At 42.1% G+C, this 19,456-nt stretch overlaps 1 protein-coding gene across 3 annotated transcripts in view; it reads right to left on the bottom strand.

Annotated features, from left to right (window-relative positions):
* Positions 1-19,456, bottom strand: part of PRR5L (proline rich 5 like) — a 53,362-nt gene that overhangs the window by 32,526 nt on the left and 1,380 nt on the right. For all 3 annotated transcript variants that reach the window (XM_050974660.1, XM_009102153.4, XM_018907792.3), the window contains exons 2-4: positions 8,090-8,450; positions 6,650-6,730; positions 3,214-3,262 (exon numbers count right to left, since the gene is read on the bottom strand). In XM_050974660.1, the coding sequence (XP_050830617.1) occupies positions 3,214-3,262; positions 6,650-6,730; positions 8,090-8,259 (300 nt within the window). In that variant the 5' untranslated portion in view covers positions 8,260-8,450. The remainder of the gene's footprint in view (positions 1-3,213; positions 3,263-6,649; positions 6,731-8,089; positions 8,451-19,456) is intronic.

Raw genomic sequence — 19,456 nt, 5'->3', positions numbered from 1 at the left:
TTATCATCTTGCTGCCCGGACTTTGCTTGACACCTCAGCAATGTGTGCTCTCGCACGCTGCAGCTCCTGCAGTTCACACCAACAGAGAGCTGGCTCTAATTCTGAGTCAGGACTTGCCACCTCCAGCGGCTCTCCACTGCAGTAGGCTGGAAATTATGTAACAGCTTGCCTCTGGTTTTGAGACATCAAAGATCTCATTGGATCAGATGAGGAAACACAGTTCGCTTGCCATTCCTCACCTACCAGCTCTGCCAGCGTGGGGAGTGGACATCAGGCATCAGCTCTGGGCATTTGACTTTCTGCATTTGCAGCCTATGGGTTCTGGGAGAGGTTACAGTGCCTGGGAAGGGATCAGGTCTCTCTGCCTTGGGAGGAGACAGTTTGGAGTTAATATACATAAATGCATTTCCATTTTGCCCCCCACAAGTTTCAAGATTAACAAGCCCACACAGAGTGAAAAGACACAATTCATCCCTTCCAGAGCTTTTGTTTCAGGCTGTTGCAGAGTCAGGCAGATAATGCATCAATTTACCAACACTTGGTAATTTTATACTTAAAATTTTTTTCTCCACCAACACGAGGGCCAGACAGTAGGAAAATGAAGGGAGCTTGTCTGAAAAACCACACAGCTGCACCAGAGAAGTCCCAATTGACAGAACACCCTGTTCCTCCGAATCCTAGCCTCATACCTTCCATGGTCATTGGATTTCCACCCATTGCAGTTCAGCTGACCACCAGCAAACTAACCCAGCAGGGAGAGCAAATGGTGCCCTGCTGGGTTATTGAGCAGAGGGGTAGGTACAAATGCCCCTTTTCAGGAAACTCTCCAATCAGTTCATGGGCAAAGTCAGTCCTGAAAAACCTGGAGGAGCACGAAGCACTGCTTTAAGGTAGATCTGCAGTAAATGCTGCAAGTCCCAACTATCTGGCATTTTCCCTCAGGCTTCAATCCAAGGAGAGGGGTTGTATATACAGTAGGATCGCTAAAGCGGCAGATTTATAAACACAACTTTCCTTCAGAATGAAACTTCCAAGTTTGCACTGCAGCCCTTGTGGGAATTAGATTTCTCTTTCAAAGACAAAACAGACTCATTATCTCTGGTATGATGATGGCTTGGTAGCAGAAAAAGACTGCATAAACCCCAACCATTTCCTAAACATTCCTTTAGCAATTTCAGGAGCTAAAAACATTTAATTTGCATGAGTGCTGATGAAAAGGACTTGTGAGTAATTAAGTCAAGTTAATCACAAAGGTAGCTTTGTCTCACTATAAAAGCTCTGTTCCATTTTAGTCTTGAATATTCAATGCTTATAAAAAATGTGCATGTGTGAGTGTATAAAATTTACATAATGTAAAATCCCCAACTCTTAAAACAAATGTGATTTTAAAGTTCCTCTCAGTGGCTCCAGTTATAAGTGCCACGGCATAAGAAATGGAAAACGTTCAAGTCAGTTTATCACATCTAAATATTACATGATCCCGTTAGTTGCTCTAATTGCTGCTGGGATATTTAAAACTGCCTGGCTATACAGAGAGCATATTCTTCGGGGTCCTTTTCCATGCAAGAGGACAGAAATCTTGGTTCTTGGAATAGTTTTCAGTGGGCTTTAACAGATGTCAGAGGAAGTCACTGCCAAAAGATGCACTTCCACTCCACTCCGCATCCTGGCGACCCACTCCCAGCACCTCCCCCATGTCAGAGGTGATGACCACAACACGTCAAAGGAAGTAGTTGGAAGCTTTGGCTGTTTGCTTTCAAGGTTATTTTTCAGCCAAATCAGCAGCTTGATTTAACTCTGCTCATCTTGGTGGCAGCAGTTCTGCCATAATTCAGCTGGCATCAGCAGTGAAACAGAGCCCACAGACAAATGAAATAATGCTGTCAGCCCTTCTTTGGCACATGAACAGTCTTTCCCCACTCCGTGGCCCTAGGATTTTTGAGGAAAGACATTCAGGAGGGAGTGGTAACTTTTATCATGGCCATATGCCGTTAGTCTAGAGTCAGAAATAAGTCTGCATCTTAGCTCACAGAGGGAAAAATCTCACTTCCAACAATAGCCTTTCTCTCACTGTTTGTCTCACAACTTGCCTGCACCAAGAGTTTTACCTCAGGCTAAGTCTGACAGATGCCAAGTTGCTCCTTTTGACACTGAGCAAAAATACCCCAGAAATTAAATGTGAGTGCTGGTGGCTGCCACCCCACTCAGGGTCTAGGAAACATCCTGCCTTGTGCACCAGCAGCTGCCTCTGCAGTAAACAACTTGTGCAGAGAGGGGCTGAGGAAGTGAAACACAGCTACCCCTGGGGCAGGAGTTGTCTTCTCACTTGATAGCACAGCAGGGGGATTTTTTAAAGTCATGTAATCTAATAAATCATGTAATCTGATAGGAAACAACACTAGTCTCCTTTTTCCTCTTTTAAGCTGTTAGCACGCACACAGCAGCATCAGCTGCTTCAGAAAGTACAGAAATTTTCTCTCTCTTACTCAAAGGGAAGAAAACCCTCTTGTTTCCAGCAGCCCCTGTTTTTTGGGGTTTTTTTTAATAATCAATCAAATTCAACCGAACAAATTAAAACATTGAAAGCCATCAGTGCCTTCTAAAAATCATCCAGCAGGCTTTCATGTGGTTACACATGAACCTCTGTCCATCTGGCCAGTGTCAATAAAACACAGCAACACACATTCACGTTTGTGATTGTTCAAGTCTTACTTCATTTTGCACATTTTTCAGAAACTGCATTTGTATTTGTGGAACTAAAAGGCAAACAGCACCCAGGTTGATTTCCTGCTGATAGAAACTTCCTTCTCTTTGCCCCCTCCTGCCTTCAGGCAGTTGTCATTATCTCTCCTCTTTCCCCTTGCTGGCCCCTGTTGCAGAAAACCTTTTGAATTTTTTACACTCAAGAAAAGGCATCCCATCCTCTTTAAAAACTTCAAGTGAATTCCTTGCTGATCTTGGCAGGCAACTAGCAGCCTTTCTTAAGTGCAAAGGAAGATTATCCTCAATTCTGCACTCACATCAATAAAAATAATTACTCCCAGGGCTATATGGCCCCCATTTAATAAGTCCAGTACCTCCATCATCTTCCTCAGTAAAACAAAACCAACACTTGTAGGCTACACACATGTAAAACGGGATCCTAATTTTGTTATAGGCTGAAAAGCTGAAGGGAGCAACCCCTCAAAATAAAGCAAGCAAGTCATGCAATACCTGAAAGTAATCTGTGATGAAGGATCCAAGTTCACTCTTCAGCAGCCGTCTGTAGACAGAAGGAATGGAGCCATGAAGTAGCAGCCACTGCTGGTCATTTCTTACAGCTATATCTGCACTGTACTACCAGTCATACCAAAGGTACAGGAATGCATGGGAATGGGTCCTTTTGGCCACAGTTACATTTCTCTTACATATGTATTTTACAAAGGCTATTCTCAAATTATAAAGGAATTAAACAGTTTCTCTGAAGTCTTCGATATTATAAACAATACACCTAGAACAAGCAAAAACAGAAATTACCCCCCTGAATGAACAGAAAGCTGGGGAGAAAATCTGGAGTTATTTAGATTGAAATCCATCATTTTTTCTGCTTTCTTGTTTAAACAAAGATGCCTTTCATGTCACTGAAGGTAGCATATCTCCCTAATATTGCACTTCCTTTTCTTTTGGAAGTAGAAGGATGAGGATAAGGAGAGGAGAAAAGAAGCAGAAGCTGCACCCACATTTTAACTATCACATTTCAAACAATAAAAACCAAGGCATATTTTCCAAGGAAGAAATTCTAGAAATTTAACAAGAGTTGTTTTAAATACATAGAGGCAAAAGCCACTCTAAAGTCTTTCTGTTGAAAATTGTTGGCTCTTAAATTAGGCTGTGATAAAGGTTTAAAATTCTAATACATATTTGTGTTTAAAAAAAATAAAATATAAAAATCAGGATTGTTTTACATCAGAGGCAGCACTGAAAAAACAACGTAGGAAGTTCAGTGCATTTGCACTTTAATCTTTCAGCGACTGAGAATAAATTCTGTAGCAGTAAATTCTGCCTAAAATTTAAAGGTTGCCCAACAATTTCCAACGCCAAACACTGCAATTTTTTTTCTGTTGTCAGAGTTTTGCTTTTTATCAATGTGATAAATTTGAATCAGCACCCATCCAGTTCTTAGGCTGGGTTTTTACCACCAGACTATGCCACTTTACCTCATCTCTGCTCAAAATCAAATTTGACAGCCTTCCTCTCTATTTTACAACGCTTCTGCATTTATTTGCATGCCAACATGTCTTTACTCTTTCTCTCTCTGGGTGTTTGTATTCCCCCACCCAAATCAAAGCCTATGTCTATGTCTCTGAGATCAATACATCAGATAAGTCTTTCGGGACCAGTTTGACAAAAGCTTTTCCATTGGCTTCAGCCAAATCCAGCAGGCTTTCTACCTGACTTGACAGTCCCAGGAGGATTTGGCTTCATGCAGGTAAGACCAGCAGCCAGGCACTTGTACCTCAGAAAAAAATCAAGGGAGGGGTCTCTTCCTAAGCATGGCACTTCCCACTCAGAGAAATTCCATTTACCAAAGGTATTTTTCACATTTCCTCTTGCTGTGACAACTGACTGTCAGAGCAGGTAAAAAAAAAAAAAAAAAAAATTAGCCAGTGAGATGGTATCAAATCACAGCCAGATAAAATCTAGGTGGCAGCAATGCAGAACAAAGTGTAACCACCTACTCATCTCCTGGTCCTGTCATTACCATCCTCCTTTAAAACTGTCCCGTGTTTCCCCTCTGCCAAATGATGAAGCATTGTGAGGAACCTGAGAGCCTCTTACTGCATTTGCAAACTACAACCCAGGAGCTGAGTGGAGAACTACAAACAAGGGCAAGGACAATGCAGCAGCTCAACTTCATGGCACACAAGAGTTCTCTGTGTCAGAGGTCTGGCTTTTCTCCAGTGTCAAGCTAGAGATTCACCTTGTGCACAGAGCTCACCCTGTGCTGGGAGCTCCATCAGGAACCACAGGTGTGAGGCTGCAGGTGTTTACACAGACACATGCAGAGGCCTGTCCTTTGCTCCTTAGATGGGCATTAATGTGGATGTGAAATGGTCTATTTAAAGAGTGACATTTGGAGATATAGCCAGTGCTCAGGGCACCTGCAGGAACATTAATCATGTAATTCAAGGTGAGTGCTTCCAAGTATAGCCTGGCAGTGCCTGTGTGTGGAGAAGGGCATTTCCCCTCCCACCATCAGCACTGCTCTCAAAGCATACACAGTTCATAAAGAATTTCCTGTTCTTTGCCTGGTTTTTGCCAGTCTGCATTCACTTCAGCAACCAGCATGAAGAGAGCATGGTCCAGCTTCTGGGGCCAAGCCCAGACCCCACAGCAGCTCTGCCCAGAGTACTGCCTCCCTGGGAGGGTGGGAAGGAGCATCTCCTCACACTTCAGGGGAAAAGCAGGATGCAGCCACTGCCACAGGCAAAAGGCGAGTCACAAAGCCCAAAGCCACTCCCCAAGTTTGCTAACAAGCTGGGGCATTAGGTATTTCCCAAGCCTTGTGACATCTGTTTTTATTTTCATGTCCACAAATACTCATCCCACGGAGAATTAAGACTGCTCCAAGTACTAAAACTTAACTTGAAGACTTCTGACCTGAACACACTAAAATATCATTAAAGTGCAAGATGCTGCCCTTGCTCAACTCTCAAAAGGAATTATATTAAACTTTTTGGGTTTGGGACTAGACCAAATTGGACAGAGTCTCCTGCCCTGATAGCTGCATTTATTTTGAAAGTGGGGAAAGGGGTAGTTTAGATTGCTGTAGTACATACTTAGCTCAAATTGCCATTTGAATCTTTTGGAGCTCAAAAAAATGCAATAGGAATGAGGGGAGGTCATACAAAAGAAGAAGGAGAGACACGTGTGACAGCACTCTTGAAGAATTAATGGATGCACTGGTAAATAGAGAAGAAGGAACCTACATCCCTTAGCCCTGACAATACTCCTCCCAGCAGCACTTGGAACCAAGGCAAGAATAAATAGTTCTTTATCTACTCCACAGTCCTATCTATTGCTAATCAAACTTTCCAACTAATCAGAATGAAACCACAGATAATCATGAAACCTGCTTTTAAAAGTAAATGATACTTTTAACCATCACTAGCATCAGTGACAAAAATGTTAGCCAGGCTTTTAGGTTTTTTTATCTTTACTGTTCATATTTTCAGGTTTTGCTCTGTAATTATCATGTGAAGATTAAGCTTTTAAACAAAATGCTGTGGTTTGCTTTAAGGACTCCACAGTTCTGAGACGTTTGGTTTCAGAACAGAGATGCCAATATTATTCTGTTTAAAACATATCCAAAAGAGGCATAGCTCCTATAAAGGAACAAAAAGCCTTACAACCCAAGCCAATACACAACCTGTCCTTATCAAAGCTACACAAGTTGGAGAAAAATTATCCAAATATTTTGTGCCATTTATGTCACTCAGTAGCAAGAAATAAGTATCTTAGCCAGAAACCCCAAAGCTATACTTAAATGTGCTTTCATCCCTTTTCCTCCCACCAATATCTTTTAACTGTGGTTCTGAAGGCAACAGTTCCCAGCAAACACCAAACAAGCAGCAACAAAAGTCTATTTTCATGCATTTCAGCAACATACCTGATATTTTCATTGAGGGTGTAAAGTTCATTGTTCTGCAAGCCTCCCCCTTTGAACACATTTATCACTGCTGTTTGTACGCTGCCAAAAAAAGAAATGAGACAGGACATCATCCATGAAAACTGTGATTTACCATAGAGCACAACACAAGCAAGGCACCAAAAGCAGAGACATTACAACTAGGGGAAAATAATTGCCCTTAAATAGTTCTACTATTTCTCACCTTGAAATTGTTACTCTTAATTACCTACATCTGCCCTGGGAGACAGAGCAGAACCAACCTCAAGTTCTGCCTAGGGTAAGCAAGGGAAAGTTGTCACGGGGGTCCTGCTTGTGCCAGGTGTCTCTTGAACACAACTGTTTGGGGGATCTTTGCTGGGTGCTGCAGACTAGTTGCTATGAGGAGACATAGCTTTTTTGGTCATATCTGCCAAACACATGGTGCTGCATTATCCAGTGATCCTACCACGAACTATGCTCGCTGCAGAATCTGGCAAGACCCTGGCTGTGCTGGAAGATGTTCTGCAGTCAGCATCACCTCAGTCAGATCTGAGTTTGAGCCCTGTTAATGCTTGTAAGATGCTGTTGGAGTATCATCTAATTCTCTCACCAGCACAGAGGAAGTCATAAAGTGACAGCAGACAAGAAGGTTTAGCAGGTCTAAAGCTTGCCATAGCTAACAAGGGCATACATCATTCCCTAAGCAGGCATTCCCTTCTGTGGGCCAGTTATGGCATCTGCATGCTCCACAGACCTCAGTTCACTATCATGGCACAAAACTGCAATGGTTTTGCCAAGCTACTTTTGTGTGACATTGGTAAACTGAGCTAGGTCAGCAAGCAAGAACAGTCTGCAGAGCACAGGGCTGGTGCCATGTGGCAGAGGGGAAGGTGGGAACCCCCACTTCTGATAGCAGCAGACCATTACAGCAGATCAAGACACAGGACATCTCACTCTTCACCTTTCACACTGTTTTTCCAGTTGTAATTGCTGCATGACACGCACAGCAGACAGGATTTAGCTATCAATAGGAAATGCTGGTTGAAGCTACAAGCTCAGTAATTGTCAGAGGAACTTGACTGTGATAAATAATATGCAAATACATGCTATTGTGAATTAATAAAGTGGCATTTATTACAGTTCTAGGAATGTGTTTTCCTAAATGGTACTTAAAAGATGCAACTGTTAACAAAAAGCAATTCTGCTTTTCAAGACAGTATGGCTGAAAAACATTGTCCAAAACAAACTGAGCACTAATAGATTTTTTAATTCCACAGATGCTTTCAATGCCAGCAAAGCCTGGACATGCCAAAAATTCGTGCATGCTCATAAACAGATGAGCCTAGTCTTTAATGGTGTGAAGCACAAGTGTAAGATACACATGGCCCTGACTGAGGAGCTGCTGCAGGGCAGGAGCTCAGCCAGGTGGGTCCTGCTCACCTGTTCCAGGCAGAGTTGGAGCTGAGCTGCATGGCCTGCCGGGCTGCCTGGAAGCGAGGCAGATCACTGAGCACAGGGGAGCTCATGAAGCGAGGTCGAGGCCTTCTGAACGAGCCCATCTTGTGGAACTGGAGCGCCAAGGACAGAGCTATGGTGAACCCTCCTTTCATAGGGTCAGGTGGAGTGGGGCAGGACCATCAGAAAGGCTCTTCTCTCCAAGGTTCAAGTGTCAATCTCAGCTATCTCCGTGAAAATTCAAGCCCAAGGTCTCAATCCCAACTGAGGAATCAGCCCTGGACTAGCAATTCCCCACCCTGTCGGGTTGGGATGTGCCCTACATGACGAAGGAACTGAAGCAGTCCTGCAACACAAAGAGAAAAGACAAGAGTAAGGAAGAGAAGGGAGGGATGAAAATATCCCGTGCCATTAACAGCAGCTTTGGGAAGACTCTGGAATTCCAGAGTTCTTCAACAGCCCTATTTCCCATCTCACCCCTTAAACAATGACCCAACAGAGCCAGTCAGAAATGCAAGCATGGTCTCTCCTTTGACTTCAATTAGCAGAGACGCAAGAACAGAGATGGCTCAAGTCTTCTGCCAGAGGCACTTACAAATACCTTTAAATACAGTTAGCCACTCAGCCTGTGTATGAAATAGTAGTAGCTGGAGAAAGAGAAAACTATTCCACTAGAGAGGTACAAAAGATGAACGATGGAAAATGATGAATAGACTAAGACAGTGCTTTTTTTTTTTGAGAAGTGTTGTGCAAGGGAATAAACCCACTTGCTATCAGTTCACTACAAAAAGAATATAATAAGGAGCTTCTTCAAAAGAGTTCTAACATGCAGATATTTTGAGCATGAGCAGGGCTTTTATGTTTCTGGTTTTTCTACAGCACAAGAAGTAATTGCTGGGCCAATTACGAAATGCCCGTATTTTCCACTCTGATCACCATCTCCATGTAGATGACTGTGTAGCCCCAAGTAAACCACAGAAATAGAAGAAGCAAGCTTGAATAAAAGCCACAAAAAAACTTTGGCAAAGCTTCTGTACTTTGAAATCCTCCCACTTTAGATGAATACAAGCAATAGATGTAGCTGGCAGTTTTGAGAATGAGATGTGGGACACAGGAGAGCAGAGGGGAAAAGAAACAAACAAAAGAGTTGTGCAACTGAACTGAACATGAAAGATGTAAAGCAAAATCTCTTTTCTACTACATCTTCAGCACGAGGTGAAAAGAGAGATGGTCAGACAAAAACAATGTTATGTGTCTGCACTAATTTGACTGGTGTTCAGCCCTGGGAAAATCTCTCCACTGCCCAAACTATAATTATCTCTTACATATCAGAAAACAGCTTTCTTCCCACCTGGCAGCCCCATTTTATGCTGAGCTCACTTTGTTACCCCAGTTCTGCCCAGCCTTGGCAGATTCTGATCCATCACCACGAAGCCTTTGCGAGGCCCTTGCTGTGCCATGCCCTGCCAACGAGGAAAGAAGAAAACACTCTACTTTTTAGACAATGAAACACACAGTTCTATCATTCTTGGTGCTATTCAAGAAATAAATACCGTTGTTACACCCTCACAAGCTAAGTACAGTTTGCAGAGATCTCTGTGGAGGTGGAACATGGCTACAAGTGCAACTCTTCCCTGACTTTAGACAACTCCTGACTGTTTTCAGAAATTACAGAGCCCAGACAGTCTTTTGTGACATAAGCTTAGCCTTAACTGTTGCTGCTTGAAAGGGCAGCAATCTGTTGATTCTTTGTCTGCTCTGTTACAATTAAAATAAAAACAAAGTCATAACTTTTAGACATTAAGACTAAATGTAAACTGGTACAACCACACCAGCAGGATCTTTTGTGCATTTTGCAAAGCAGTTCATTTGACATTGCCCACACATTTTCAATCTGCCAGCAATTTCTCCATTGACAACTGTAACCACATCAGAAATCACCAGAGGAAAAGCTACAGCACCTTGGAGAGCTGAGGCAGGTTCTTTCCATGGCAGACCAAAGGGTGGCCACAAGGCAAAGCCCAAGTACAGAGGCTGCTTCTGTTTCAAAACAAGAGCTTGTGCCAATGTTTGTCTGCAAGTTCCAAAGCTGACAGCATGAGGAGCTGAATGAGTGACAGCTCACTTCTCCCAGCACACTGTAAAACTCCTCACTTAACAATCTTTACACATAGAAACACAAAATGATTTGGGTTGGAAGAGACCTTAGAGACCATCTGGTTCCAGCCCCCAGCCACAGGCAGAGACACCTTTCACTTTCAGAGGTATAAAATGCAATATCAGCATTATTTCTAGCAGGCATTTAGCAGGGCTAGAAAGCAGTGGTTAAGATGTGCTAACCCACAAGCCTCCTCTTACCACTACCCCAGGTGCCACAAAGGCATGCAGTACCCTTCTCCCCAGCAATGAAACCATTTCATAGGATGCCTTCATATTCATTTGAATTATATTAAGGGGCCAGGGGAAAGCTTAAATTCAGAAATGTAAAACAATATAACAACCTCTGTGCCTTAACATATATAAATTTAGGTGTGGGTAGGAAATTCTTTGGCCCATTCTGTGCAAACAGTGGAACAGCATGATCAGGAAGGTCTCTACAAGACTGATTCCACACAGCAGAACCATGGCATCACACTGGGCCCCACGATGAATTTCCTGAGCACTGCTTACCTAGGGAATGTGCTTAAGCTCATTGCAACATACATGCTGTTTTCCTTAATCTCTGTTAAAAGTCACCAGGTCAGACAAAAACAAGCTCTTGCCTGGGAAGAGCAGATAAGACACCCCTCTTCCTTCCCCAACCCAGCCTGCAATGTGTGTTACCATCAAGTCAACCTCACTTTAGAATCTCATTAGGAATTTAAAGCAAGATCTTCAGCTTTAGGATTTGATTCATAGTCTTATTTCTTCAGGACTCAAAGACTCAAATCTCTCCTATCTTATCTAAACCCAGTAACTATTAAATGGCAGGCACACCAGACTCTTACTCTGAAGGCAGGCTAACCCTAAATGGTATCCAAGCAAAACTGACCCTCATGTTCCCAGAACTGGAAATGCCAGTCTGTGAGAAGGACCATTCTCTCCCCTGCCCACAGCACATTTAAACTGTTTTCAGAGCTCCATAAAGCTCACAGTAACAGAGCATTTACTAAAAAACTGACTTTTGTAGCACGTACTCTGCAGATCCTGCGCACCCACCTGAAGGTACAACAGAGCACCTCAACCCAATCAAACACTTCCATCACACCACATTTTCCTTTCACAGCAACTAGCTTCCACTGAAGGCTTTCCCCAAAGCAAGGAAGCCTTCTAAGTAATGCTTCATTTTCACAGGGAGGTTGCAGCAGCAGTTTCTTGGCAATATCTGTGGTGTGCATTCTGCAGTGTGCAATTTTTTGGCTTTTTACTGGGAGAAACTACCCCTGTGGCAAGAAAGGCATTAACTTAGTTATAGGTTAGTAAGAAGCCCTCATGGTATTCAGGCTATTTGAGCTATTGGGAACAAACAACATTTAGCAAAATGCTGAGCAAGGAACAATTTTCATCTTGCTGTGAAAACTCTGACAGAATTATGCAGAAATGCTCAGAAACACACTGTTCTTCTAGAGGCTTTCACTATAAACTCCTTCACATCTGCATTTTCTTCTTGCAAGGATTAAAGTGGTTTAGAAGGCTACAAAATAAAATTCTACTTCTAATCACAATCCTATTAGCAATCACAGAACTTGAAAAAGCTTTACAGAGAAGAAATTACTTTTCTCCTTTCGCACAGAATGATGGGAGACACCAGGATGCAGCATCTTCCAGGCACCAAGCAACATTCTCTCCATCAATTATAAAAGACATTAAAAGTCAGAGACTGAAGTGCAGTGACTGCATAAGATATACAGCCACACCAGATAATTTTTCACTGCCACGTGGTTCAGCTGCTGGGATAATGCTTTACATGGCATCAGGGGATTTCAAACTGTTTGCCAGCTGATATATCCTAAAACATTCCCCACTCTCCTCATCTTGCTTAGGGACCCTGCACACCTTTTTTGGCAAGACACTTGTCATGACTAAGTCAGAGAGATAGGTATTGCTCTTCCTTCCCTTCCAGACATCCTACCCCCCCAGACCTTTTGTTTTCCTTATCCTTGATTATCATCTCAAAGTCCAGCTACCAAAAGCCTCTAGACAAGGCAGATATGTGATATGTCATCTGTGTAAAACTCAGGTCTCCAAGGGAGCTAACTCTGCAAAGATGAAAGTCAATGTCCCCAGCTGAGGCAGCACAGCAGGACCATGAGTCAATCTGACAACAATGTAATTTCATCCACTAGTAATTCATCACATCTGAGTAAACACTTTTAGGATTAATATGAATCTTCAAAGAAAATAATTGAGCATCGAGACAAATCCTTTTCCAACACACATAGATATGGACATTTATAAAAACATTACAGTCATAAGCTAGGAAACTTTTATTATTTGTTTTCTGTTAGCCATGAAAAGCAACAGAGAAATCATTATAAAATGATTTCATGAATTGACCTTTCCCTCCCAACAGACCATAATACATCTGACTGTCTGGAGGAAAAGCAAGATCAGGAGCCACCCCTACTTCAACATCTCTCTCTTCTAAAGAAAGAAGAACCCAAATTAAAATTTGGCACCAAGGTCTCCAAATTATGAATCTACATGATAATCTTGGGCCAAACAAACAAAAGACCCATGGTAACTGAGATTTAACAGAACAGACCTTTTAAAATTCCTCTGATGTCTTCTCTGTGAAACTCAGAGCAACAGCTGCTAACAGAAGTGGCATGGCAGAAAAATCTACAACTGTTTTTGCTTCTTAGAAGAAAACTTTCACCAAGACTACTTCACAACAAATTCACACCAAAAAGCCACAGGTCCAAAAGTAACTTCAAAACAGGAGAGAGAGAAATAGTGGAGAATGAAACAGAGCAATAGAGATTGATGGGTTATCCTGATGTAACTGATGTTTTGCCATTTAATTATTTTTAGTGTTAAAAATAACCCCTTCATGAAGAAAAATATACACTTGCTTATATTTGTCTTTTATACGCTTCATGTAGTTGTGACATTGATGACCTACAACCATAAAATACACAAAGTGGACACTGCAACATGCCCTGAGTGTTTTGTAATCATTTTGAATGTAGAAGAAGCATAATCTTTAGAAAAATGCCCCACTGTACTAAGCCCACAATGGCTAATGAGCAGTCCCATCCTGCCTCAGACACAAAAAGTATGCAGAGAACTCACCAGATTCTTGTTAGCTGCTTCTTCTTCCAGCCCAATAAATCTCTAACAAAGAATGTGATTGGCAAAACCCTTGATGAGACTTCAACTGACAAGATCTGAAGACACCACTTCTGACAAAAATCCCTCATTTACCTTCTATGCAGCCACACTGAGAAGTGGAAAAGCAGCCCACAACCTGTAGCTTGGAGCTCCGTAGCTCATCATAATTAGAAATGGCACCTGCATGAAGTTCATTTATATTCTTACATGGGCAGTATTTGCCAATGCTACATTAACAGCACATTCAGTTCCTCTTATAGCTCCCAATTGCTCAGTTTCTTAAAATCAAACAAGGTTTGATCATCATCTCTCTTACTTTTCAGGAGAGAAGATGATAAAATTGAGATTCACTCAATAACTAACAGAGGCTATTTCTGGTCAGCAATGATCAGAAGCTGTGCCTTAGATACAGACACTTCAGCAGCTGTTGAAAGCAAAAGGGTCAAAACTGTACAAGCAGTCTAGGGTCCAGTTTCAAGGCATAACCCTTCCTACACCCTCATCCTTTCTTGCCTTCACACCTTTGGCTATCTGACCTATGAAGTTTAGTGCTTAATCTACAGCCCATAAAAACAACAGGAATTGAATTAAATATTGATCTTAACATGGTTTGAATCAAGTCCTGAAGCAGCATGGAAAAGTGCTGACACACTTTGTCTTGTGAGCAGCTCCTCAAATAAGGAAACTTTTATCTCCAGGTGTGCTCACGCCAGCACCAGGAGCACAGCCCATGCTAGGAAACATTCCCAGTTCAGGAATGTAAGTGGAAGAGTATAAGACCAGCCTCCACGTCTTTCAGTCTTGTCAATAGGATTGATTCAAGCCACACACTTTAAAAGACAGCTTCTTCCACCCATAAATGAATGGCATTTGTTTCTGAATCCCAAAAGTCATCACCCCTCCCTGCACCATGAGAAAGCCCTGAGGGATCCTAGGGAGGCTCAGCCCCAGGCAGATGGGCCACTCAGTCCTGCAAATCACTCCTTTCATCAAGAGCTCTTGGAGGCATGCTAATAAGAGTAAAAATAATTAGCTCAATTTTCTGGCTGAGGAAATAAAAGTTGCTAAGCCAGAGAAGTGACTTAGCCTGGTCTTCAACCTTGCAAGCCAGGATCCTATTCATCAAACAAAAATATCCCTCTAAGCTGCTCTAATGAACCTTTCAAATTATTCGACAGGGTTGGAGAGGAAAGGATTCATCTGATCTACCTCTCCTTACCTCTCCCTTGCTAAGATTGAATACCAAAAGGTGTCTTGTTTCTTTTTTTTCCTGGCTTCACCACCACAAAGGCAGCAACTTGATGTCCCCTATATAGTCCTGAGGTGTTCTACTGGCCTCATGTATCTGTAATTAAAATGGATAGATTTTTACTATTGAGCTTATATATGTTACCAAAGTGACATCAATAGAACTGGGGAAAACAGCCCTCTTGATACAAAGTTCACACTCTGGTATGCAATCATATAATCAACAATTTTACTGCCACAAAACACTGGCCACCCAAAACAAGATCTCACCTTCCTTATCTTCCTAGTACACACCCATCTCCACAACAGAGACAGCAACATGCCTCTTTTCCATCCCCACCTTTTGCATATTCCTTCTTCCAATTTGACCCACACCATGCCTTTATTCACCATACATCTCAAACAACTTCACTAACAGATCTAACTTGGCTTTGATAACAAAACCATTTATAAAGAAATTCAGTGGTATTCACTCAGTTGTGCTCTGAGTTTCTGAGGTTAAATCAAACCTGAAACTCAAAGTGAAACTCTGCTTAAGAGTGAGAGTAAATATATGAGGAGGGGAAAAAACCTTTGTGTTTATCCCACCATGGTCTGAGAACCTACTCTGTAGCTGAGAGACCCCTGCAGTCCTCTTGGAGTTTACAGCCAGTTCAAAGCACAACTGCTACTTCACATCTATATACATGAGAGTACAACTACTCATTTAAAAATGTAAGAAATCAATAGTAACACAGAGCAAGCCAGTTCAATGTGAACTCAAGAGACCTGCTCATAGTAAAGAACACACAGAAAAAGAAATACATAGGAGTAGCATCTAAGACAACAAAGTTGTTTTATTTTCTACCATAGATGCTCTGAGTTATTTCAAACATTTTTTTTAATTCCTAGAACTCACATCATTCAAAAATTGAAGAAAAATTTTATGGCTATTAAAAGGCATGATATGATTGCAAAACACTCTGATGTGCCTGGATGAGAATAAGAGCTCATTAGAATCACTTTGCTGACCAGAATGAAGATAAAGACAAATTTGAATTAGACACACTAACAGATGATTTAATCTGGTTGGAATAAATTGTATCTCCCTAATAAACAATTACCACACCAAAACCTAGCTATGAAAGGCAGGAAGCAAAAATGTCATACAGGCTCAGAAAAATAAAACTGTTGGAGTTGTTTGAGAATTAAAAAATACACTTACCTCTTTAGTACAATAAATAAAGAATCCAACAGAGAGGAGGAATGGATAAGAAGGGGGAAAGATAAGATCTATCACCATTTTCTGATAAACTGAAAGCTTTAGGGTATTTTAGGCATTCCATAAAGCTGCATCTGTAACAGCTGGAGCAGCCATCCTTCCAAAATGGATCACTGCGGTGCTATCGTAACCCGCGGCACCAAACCGTGGCACCAGCCGTCTTTTGAGTTTCACCCACCAACACATGGCAAATGTAAAATCACCCCTGCTTCGTCTCCAATTCTATAGCAAGGCTTTACTCAAGCTGTTAACACTCCAAAAACCACAGCTGATCTCATAGCAAAGCAGTCCTCCAAGGATCTCAGGCCCCCTCATGCTGTTCCTACCAGTCTTAAACTCACTTGATTAGCAGGTGATTTTCAAGAAATACAGCCAAATGGGAACACACATGGAAACAAGGAAGATGAAACACACACAGTTGTTTCCTTCCACTGGCAGTATTCCTGCATTCAACAGATGCCCTAGTAAATGCACCCCTACTGGAGAAAAACAGCCCAAGAATGTATCACTTGAATGACACAAGTAGGAGTAAGCTATCAAACTCTTTCTGTTGAAAAGGCCTTTGGACTGAAGTGACAAATATGTTTTCAAACCCAGAAACTAACTTAGCTTTGCTCTCCCTTCTGAATTTCACCCATGTGGAAAGTGATAACACCCACAAAGAGTCATTCCTTCAGCATGGGCTCTAAAAATATTTTCACAAATCTCAGAGAAACTTTGACCATTTAGACCACTTGACCTTTTAGACCATTCCTACCTTGGTCAAATGTGGTGAAATTCACAAACAAATTCCTAAGGGAATTCACAAGAGAGGAACAGACAAGCCACAGTATGATTTCTTAGGTGGTCACACTCAAGGAGTTGCAGTGAATGGCTCCTTATCCAAGTGGAGAGCAGTGGTCAGTTCTGGGATAGGCAGCATTTAACACCTTTGTCAGTGACAAGGACAGTGGCACTGGGCACATCCTCAGCAAGGTCACTGATGACACCGAGCTGTGTGGCGCAATCAACACACTGGAGGGAAGGGATGCCATCCAGTGGCACCTAAACAGGTTTGAGGGCCTGAACATGAAGATGAACAAGGCAAAGAGCAGAGCTCTGCACCTGGGTCAAAGCACAAATACAGGCTGGGCCAAGAATGGACTGAGGGCAGCCCTGAGGAGAAGGATTTGGGGCTGCTGGTGAAGGAGAAGCTTGACATGACCCAGCAATTGCAGTTGCAGCCCAGAAACACAACCATATCCTGGGCTGCACCCAAAGCAGCGTGGCCTGCAGGTCACTGGGGGTGATTCTCCCCCTCCACTCTGTTCTCCTGAGACTCCACCTGGAGTGCTGCATCCAGCTCTGGAGCCCCCCAACACAATTAGGACATGGACCTGTTGGAAGGAGTCCAGAGGAGGACCATGAAGATGATCAGAGGAGTGGACCAGGGTGGCAGAGTTGGGGGTGTTCAGGATGGGGAAGAGACAGCTCCAGGGAGAGCTACAGCACCTTCCAGAAGTTAAAGGGGGTCTTACAAGAGAGCTGGAGGGGAGCTGTGTTCAAGGGCAGGCAGTGATAGGTGAAGGGGGAATGGCTTTGAAGAAAATAGCTTTAGATTAGAAATTAGGAAGAAACTTTGTACTGTGAGGGTGATGAGACACTGAACAGGTTGCCTAGAGAAGCTGGAATTGTTCAAGGCCAGGTTGCATAGGGCTCTGAGCAACCTGGTGTACTGCAAGGTGTCCTTGCCCATGCCTGGGGCTTGGAACTAGATTATCTTTAAGGCCATACTTCTAATCCAAAATAGTCTATGGTTCTATGATTGTATGCCAGGCAAAAGCGTGGAGTGAGCAAAAAATATAATTTCAGAAGCAAAAAGGTTATTATCAGCCTAAATGTAATGACCTGTTTAATTTTCTAGGACTGTTAATCAGAAGCATGCAAGATATACTTTATCAAAATCAAACAAGAAGTCAGCAACCAAAATTACTTAAGAACTATCTCTACTGCAACTAGAATGACAATCTATTATCTTTGAGCTTTCTTACACTTCATTCTTAGTCCTTTTTGTTTGATTTTTGTTTCCACATTCCTGTTGCTGTTATTAAAAACCTATGTCCCACATTTTTAACCCTGGGGCTACAAAACGTGGCAGCTAAGTAGCTGCTTATACATCACAGCCCATCCTCAGCCAGCTGTAGTGTAACTGGGGTTTTGCTAAAATCCTCAGTCCATCTTCTGAGCTGCACTTAAACTCAACCTAAAAACAGGTTGTTATGCCCTACTGAATAGGCCCTGGAACCCAGCACATATTTAGTCAGTGTATATTTATGCTTGAACTCACATCAGCAGAAACAATGAGTACAAAAGGCCATACATTATTGGCAAAAAAAAAAAATCCACAAATACACCTAAAAAAGTCACATGAAAACTGAACTCACAGAATATGAGTTACAAGAAGGATTAAATTCTAGTACTTATGTGTGTGCTACTTTAAATCATTGCTGATACATGCAAGTCCCATTCCTCCACTCTTTTCATAAGAACAGAAAATACATCAAAGAAAAGGTTAAATATCTCACCTATTCTGTCTTTGGTTGCTGGAAATTTAAGGAATTGAAATTCTTCCAAAAGGGAGTAAGGACTCAGTCAACACTACCTGTGTTCCAGCTGAACTTTGAAAGCGAACGTTGAAAGTCTTATCGGAGTTTCAGGTGATATCAGACAACCCATAAACACACTGCATGAAGCTATTACAAAGAATTTTATCTTGAAGGCGGAAGACAAATGCGAAACTGTCACCTTAACTGTGCTCTAAAACTGCCAAAAAGAGATATTACTATTAAGCTGACATACCAAAAAAGACTCCCAATAAGGGCCTGAGTGCACTTGTACTTCCCTGCCCACCCTTGTCACTGCCAGCTTGCCAGTGCCATCTGTGCAGAACCCAGTGCAACTCACCATATCTGACATGACAGCTACTTCAGGCAGAGATTTAGGACATCCCCATCATGAACAACCAAGAATAATCCACCTCTGGAAAAGTTTCTTCCTAGCTCCATCAAAATGCACATGTTTTTTTGACCCAAGCCCAAGAACTTTGCTCCCTCAGATGTTGTATCTCAGCAAGAATGCAATTCTGAATGCTAATGAATTGTGCATCAAGAGCATGCCTCGTCCTAGATTACTTGAAATTTGCATTTACCTGGGATTTGAAGTCCACTTTTTCTTGTGTTTTGGAACACAAGAGAATAACCTTTGCATTTTTTAAGTTCAGTACTTTGGTAGCACCCCTAAGCTCATGAATCTCTTCTATGTTACAGCTAAAAGAAAAGCTGCATGCCTTCTGCAGGAATTTCTTAGCACTCTTCACCCTATCTGACAGGTCCATCAATCACAGTGGTCTCTGTTGGCTGTAAAAAGTATATGTAGCTTTAGTAGGAGAAGTTTAATCTAAGCAGCAAAAAAAGAATGCCAGTGCTTTTACATCACAATTCTCCACTTACCTACTTAGGCAGGCCATTAAGTTTTGGGTTGCTACCACGGAT

Source organism: Serinus canaria, chromosome 5, assembly GCF_022539315.1.
Source record: "Serinus canaria isolate serCan28SL12 chromosome 5, serCan2020, whole genome shotgun sequence".
NCBI classification, from domain to species: Eukaryota; Metazoa; Chordata; class Aves; order Passeriformes; family Fringillidae; genus Serinus; species Serinus canaria.
The sequence above is the reverse complement of the archived record's forward strand: the minus strand, read 5'-3'. Positions and strand labels throughout refer to the sequence as shown.